Here is a 6900-nt window from a genome sequence, read left to right as displayed (position 1 = left end):
TTCCCCTCCAAACCGGACGCTCAAAATTGTGTAACTTTTTACTGAACAATATGTGGACCATATGGAACAATTTGGTGTTGGAGGAAAACTTTTACTTTGGATGTCTAGGTTAGGCCTTTTTGAGACCAATTATACTATACTACCTCCGTAACTTTGGAACCGTTCATTTTAGAAGAATATTATGCATAGGGCCTTTTTTATTTCAAATTTAATGTAGAATATTTTTGTATAGAAGTTTGTCCATGTTAAACCGCTTATTTTAGAAATATTGACGAGAAATGTAAAAAACTACGAATTTAACGATTTCTCCTCCCTCTCCCTCCAAAACCCGACGCTCAAAATGGTGTGACTTTTGTCTTAACATTATGTGGACTATATAGAACAATTTGGTGTTGGAGGATAACTTTCACTTTGGATGTCTGGGTTATGCCATCTTTCGGATCAATTGTATCATACTGTTAATAAAACTATTCTATAAATGTATATTTTTCCATTGAGATGTAAAATTATTCGATAGTAAGAATTAATATCCCATGAGGCGAGCTGGTATATTTTATATCGGACAGTTTTAACCTTTGCGCTGACTTGGGACATTTTTAAAAGACCCACCTGTTTCTTGGGTCGAGATAGGCACTGCCATAAAAACATGTATCAAACAAATGAACGGGATAGTATGGGATCGTACGGGATAGGATAACTGAATACAGTAAACTGATAGATTCTGTTTATTAATCGAATTCATTTAAGTGACAAGAAGTGGTATTTGTATCTAAAGAAAGTCCTCTATCGTCCTCTAGGACGACACTTACAAACTTTGACGTACTGATAGAACACTTAGTTGTCAGGTCAGCAAAACAAACGGTTCTTTTGGTGTTAACGTAATCACTAGCGCTTATTTCTTGTATTTTGCGTTCTTGAAGGGCTTTACGGTAATTTCTCAAGCAGTTGCAATACCACGGATTACCCATTATGGCGATTTTCTTTACAAAGGGTAAATTGTCCACAACATTCAAGTCTATGAACATAATTAGATTGTGATCAATAGCAAGATATTCCAGACTGCTATGGCATAGAAGTGGAATATCGTATGTGTCGAGTTTTGCTAGGTTATTGTAACTTAAAATGAGCGTTTTCAGTTTCTCCATATAGAGAAAAGCGCTACCGATATAACTGATTTTGTTGAAGGCTAAATTCAAATCTTCTAGATTAATTAGTGGATCAAAGAACTCTAACCTGATGTATGTAAGTAAGTTGTTAGACATCGATACGGCTTTTACAGTTTTCGGGTTATTTATTAACTTACCCATACTGATGTTTTTAAACTTATTTCCGTCAAGATTTAAATACGTAAGGCTTTTTAAATTATATAACGCAGTATCCACCATTTCTTCAAAAATATTATTTCCCAAATTCAAGTATTTGATATTAAAACCTTCAGTTATCTTGAAGGAGCTGAAGCTTTTCAATTTGTTGTTGTTCAAGAAAAGATGAGTCAATGCAGTCAAATGGCCAAAGGTGTAATCATCGATGATGGAAATGTTGTTCTCAGGCAAATATAACTCGCGCAATGTGGTACTACTTCTAAATGTTCCTTCAACCAAACGCCGTGCATCTGTCTTCGTGATTTTTATTACTTCGATTTTCTGTAAGTTATCAAATATGTTGCGGAAATTGTGAATGTGAACCCTTCTAAAATAATCGCTGCATTCAAAGTAAGTAATCGTTTTATATTCAAAATGGTAATCACTTGTCTGTAGGGCGCGCAGTATACCACAATCGGAACACTTAACAGTATTAAATTTGGTCTCACATAATTCTGGGTTTTCTAAAAGTACTTCGTCGACAATGGCTGCCACAAAAAATATAATTATTCCGTTTTTGAACCGCATTCTTAATAGTACTGTTATACACTAGACTGTTAACGTATTGTTAGAAAATTCCTTCAAAATTTGCGATCTTTATATACAACAAATTTCAATAGAACATAAAAATTATCTTGCTCATAATAGTTTTAATTAGAAATAAGTTTGTAGGCGACATTTATTAAATTTAGTGTTATGTTTATATGGGATTGCGCCACAATAGGGAACTTGCATAAATTTTTAAATATTAAAATAATATTAAAAAACATAAGGTAACATGATCTTAAAACGCTTACATGCAAAAAAATATTTTTAACCCATACGCTTATTACGAGGCTTTAAAAATGCTATAAAATTCAAATTTTTAGGTATAAAATTCAAATTTCTTAGGAGGCGTTTGAACGTCCTTTTATTGGTCTGACGTCACGGACCACGGATAACCGGGCTACGAATCCACAACAACGGGAACAGAGTATTACAGGAATTGTATATTTCATTTTAATCGTATTTAATTGGATATTACCAGGTATTATTTGTATTCTTGCATAGTTCTACAATCAGTTTATCAACGAAAACTTTTCGTTTATAAATTCGCAAAGTCTCTTCGTTCGTTCGTTCATTCGTGCGTCGCCGCTCCTGCAATACTAGGATCCGATTTACCAATAAATTTTCTTGTAGTTTTGTCTTCCGAATCCAAATCTGAAAACGACATTTCGATATCTCTAACCATCTTCGAGATAACGGACCTCAAAGTAAAAATGTAACGTCATAATCCTTCAAATATTTATTTTCTACCGACACAACTATTTTTTTTGGGACGTGAGAATCTTCAAAAGACCGTCTGGGAAGGTGTACCAGGTGTGTCGGATTCGGTCCGTCACGCTTCACCGTGCTGAACCGTCTACCGACTAAACTCACCTCCTCTTCCTCCAGCCGACAGGTCTGGAACCGCTCTTTTCGAGCATGTCTGACCCGTCGACCTTACTCATAACTCCCCCCGGGCACCCTCTGCGTGCACTCCGTAAATTAAATGGCCATCCAGTCGCCCTCTCCAGCACACACCCCGCACAAAGACCGGTCGGTGAAGACGACCGTCCCGTGCAGCCCATGTGTGGGTGGGGCGACCGGGATGCCCCCAATCCAACATGCAATGTCGAGTTGAAACACTGACTCTAACTTTATAACTTTATTTACGATTTACAACATCAATCAACATAAGGTTACTAAGATGTTGTTTCGCGGGGTGGTCTTTTAGGACACCCTTCTCGCAGGACGGCTCACTAGCCGTGATTTATCCGTGAATAGCCGTGAATAGTGATTTTGGATATTGAGAATATAATTACATTCACTACTTTTCGCCGATCATTTCCGCACAATATAAGGAGGACATGGAATATATGAAAAGCAAATTAAATAAAGAGTAGGCATATATATAAGAAATACTGGATATTAGTGACTGTCGATGTAAACAAACAACTAGTTTATTAGGGTTGCAGTCAGAAGGTTGGCCAGGATTGTTAGCTTTCGGAATTGTTTTATTCCTTTTTCAAGACTCTGTAATATAGATAAAAAGAAATATGTAAATTTTTATAAAATATCACAATTTGTCAGTACAACTTACTAGTCGTTGAGATTATTTAAAAGCTTTATGACCCTCAACAATAATAACACAAACATAGAATACAGAAAATAATGGACAAAATACATTCTAAAATTTGGTAAGGATGGTAAATTTTTATATTTATTCTATGACATCTTTTGATGGTGTGTTTTAACTCTGATACATAGAGAACAGAAAGAAAAAACAATCAGATTAAAATGTAATTAGGTGTTCTTAATATTGTATTTATTTTCAAAAAACCAAGAGGCCCATACTGGGTAATTATTATTTTTAAATATGTTTTAATGGTATGTAACCTGTTATGTTAAGGACAGGCAAGAAATGCTTTCAACAAACTAAAAAAAGTACTCTGTAGCAGGGACATTACAATTTCTTTAAAGATAAGACTTCTGAGATGCTACGTGTTCTCCGTATTATTCTATGGGTTGGAGGCTTGGACATTAAAGAAGGATGTTTCGGACAGATTAGAAGCCTTCGAGTTATGGGCCTACAGAAGAATATTAAGAATAAGTTGGGTGGATAGAGTCACGAATATCGAGGTGTTGAGAAGAATGGGAAAAGATAAAGAGGTTTTAAATACAATTAAAGTCAGAAAACTGCAATATCTGGGACATGTTATGAGGGGCGAGCGTTATAACTTGTTACAATTGATAATGCAAGGAAGAATACAGGGTAGAAGGAGTCGCGGAAGAAGACGCATCTCCTGGTTAAACAATTTGAGAGCTTGGTTTAATTGCACTTCTGCTGATCTCTTTAGAGCAGCGGTATCGAAAGTGCGAATTGCCGTGATGGTTGCCAACCTTCTTAGAGGAGATGGCACATGAAGAAGAAGAACCTGTTATGCACACTGATGTATTGTGTAGTGCATATGTGTAAGAAATATTTATTTTATTTTTGATGTTTTTCCAGTAAGTAACAATAAATATTGCTCAGTTTATCTATGTCAGACTTTTTATTTATGCAAGACGTACTGGATTTTATCAAACACATTTCCAAGAAAACACGTTTTGAATGGTTTGTTTCTTTGGCCAAAATACATGAATCTTCGAAATTAAACTCATGTTTCAAAGTTAATGCATGTTCTGTAAGTGCACATGCATTTATTTTATTGGTTTTTATATCACTACGATGTGAGATCACCCTACTGTGGAAATTTCGAGATGTTTCCCCGATGTATACGTTGTTACAATTGAAACACGGTATAGAATAAATTACATTCGAAGACTCCTGTCTTGTGAAGGGATCCTTTGTTTTTGAATATAACTTAGATACCGTTTTCACGTTCCTAGTTGAAATTTTTAAGCCATTAACATTTTTGAAAATGTTAATTAGCTTAGGTGTCAGAACTGGAATGTAGGGCAAGGAACCAAAAGTTATTTTAGGTGGTATTACTGATGTGTTGTCGCTGTCTGTCAATGTCAATTGTCGGACCTCATTATTATGAACATTTTGTTTGCCAGAAAGTTGAGAAGGAAAAGGAGAACCGAAAATGAGTTTATTTAAAAGCCCTATGGGATATGAGTTCTCTAGTAGTATAGATCTCAACTTTTTTAGTCCATTGTCCCTGAACTCAATGTGCTACAAGTTTGTAACCCTACTTTTTAAGGCCAAAACCAAGTTTGTTTTCATCCTAGATGGATGTTGAGAATGAAAATTTATGAAACGGTTACTAAAACAAGGCTTACGATACCACTCCGTCCTCAGAATGCCATCACTGCCACGATGAATAAGCATGTCCAAAAAAGGAATCATATTACCAGCCTCTCTCTCAACTGTAAACTTTAGGTGTTCACATTGGGCGTTGAAGGTGTTTAAAACATCAGATACTTTGTTTTCAGGGACCGACAAAATCAAATCATCTACATATTGCTTAATAAAAGGTATGTGAAAAGGTATCTTTTCTTTACAAGTTGTTATAAGTTCATCCAAAACAAAGTTACATAGGATGGGGGATATTTTGCTGCCCATTGGAGTGCCAAAGATTTGTTTATAAAAATTACCATTGAACAAAAAGATGTTGGAGTCAAATATGAACGTTAAGATTCTTATGAAATCCTCTAAACTGATCTTGGTATGCGGAGAAATGCTGTTCCAGTTGTTTTTGATGCTGTTAAGGATAGCATCTAGTGGTAAGTTTGTAAACAGTGACAAATCATCTAAACTAATCAATATATAATTATTCGGAACTTTAACATTGTTGATGAAGTTACCGAACGTGAAAGAATCTCTAATATAGAATTCATTGGATGTTTCCCCGATGTATACGTTGTTACAATTGTAACACGGTATAGAATAAACAACATTCGAAGATTCCTGTCTTGTGAAGGGATTCTTTGTTTTTGAATATAACTTAGATACCGTTTTCACGTTCCTAGTTGAAATTTTTAAGCCATTAACATTTTTGAAAATGTTAATTAGCTTAGGTGTCAGAACTGGAATGTAGGGCAAGGAACATCTCGAAATTTCCACAGTAGGGTGATCTCACATCGTAGTGATATAAAAACCAATACAATAAATGCATGTGCACTTACAGAACATGCATTAACTTTGAAACATGAGTTTAATTTCGAAGATTCATGTATTTTGGCCAAAGAAACAAACCACTCAAAACGTGTTTTCTTGGAAATGTGTTTGATAAAATCCAGTACGTCTTGCATAAATAAAAAGTCTGACATAGATAAACTGAGCAATAATTATTGTTACTTACTGGAAAAACATCAAAAATAAAATAAATATTTCTTACACATATGCACTACACAATACATCAGTGTGCATAACAGGTTGCATACCATTAAAACATATTTAAAAATAATAATTACCCAGTATGGGCCTCTTGGTTTTTTGAAAATAAATACAATATTAAGAACACCTAATTACATTTTAATCTGATTGATTTTTCTTTCTGTTCTCTATGTATCAGAGTTAAAACACACCATCAAAAGATGTCATAGAATAAATATAAAAATTTACCATCCTTACCAAATTTTAGAATGTATTTTGTCCATTATTTTCTGTATTCTATGTTTGTGTTAGTATTGTTGAGGGTCATAAAGCTTTTAAATAATCTCAACGACTAGTAAGTTGTACTGACAAATTGTGATATTTTATAAAAATTTACATATTTCTTTTTATCTATATTACAGAGTCTTGAAAAAGGAATAAAACAATTCCGAAAGCTAGACAAAAAGTCAAAAGAATGTTTCTTTAACATCCTGGCCAACCTTCTGACTGCAACCCTAATAAACTAGTTGTTTGTTTATATCGACAGTCACTAATATCCAGTATTTCTTGTATTTACAATATGGGGTTTTTTGAGAACATCCGAAGAGGATATGGTTCTGCTAGCGTAGATTTCCTAAAACATTGGGCCAACTTCAACATCAAGCTTGCATCACTTAACAACAGAAGGATTTTCCT

The 6900-nt window shown here is 34.5% G+C and overlaps 1 protein-coding gene across 1 annotated transcript; it reads right to left on the bottom strand.

The window, feature by feature from the left end:
- Positions 1-728: 728 nt before the first annotated feature.
- LOC126886220 (carboxypeptidase N subunit 2-like) lies at positions 729-1889 on the bottom strand. Its single transcript, XM_050653082.1, has one exon. It carries the CDS (start codon positions 1887-1889, stop codon positions 729-731), a length of 1161 nt encoding a protein of 386 aa, XP_050509039.1.
- Between the last annotated feature and the right edge of the window lie 5011 nt (positions 1890-6900).

This window comes from Diabrotica virgifera, chromosome 6 (genome assembly GCF_917563875.1).
Source record: "Diabrotica virgifera virgifera chromosome 6, PGI_DIABVI_V3a".
NCBI lineage: Eukaryota > Metazoa > Arthropoda > Insecta > Coleoptera > Chrysomelidae > Diabrotica > Diabrotica virgifera.
The sequence above is the reverse complement of the archived record's forward strand: the minus strand, read 5'-3'. Positions and strand labels throughout refer to the sequence as shown.

Bases quoted from the DNA above. Each gene is read 5' to 3' on its own strand.
- LOC126886220 (XM_050653082.1), bottom strand. From the start codon at position 1,889: ATGCGGTTCAAAAACGGAATAATTATATTTTTTGTGGCAGCCATTGTC.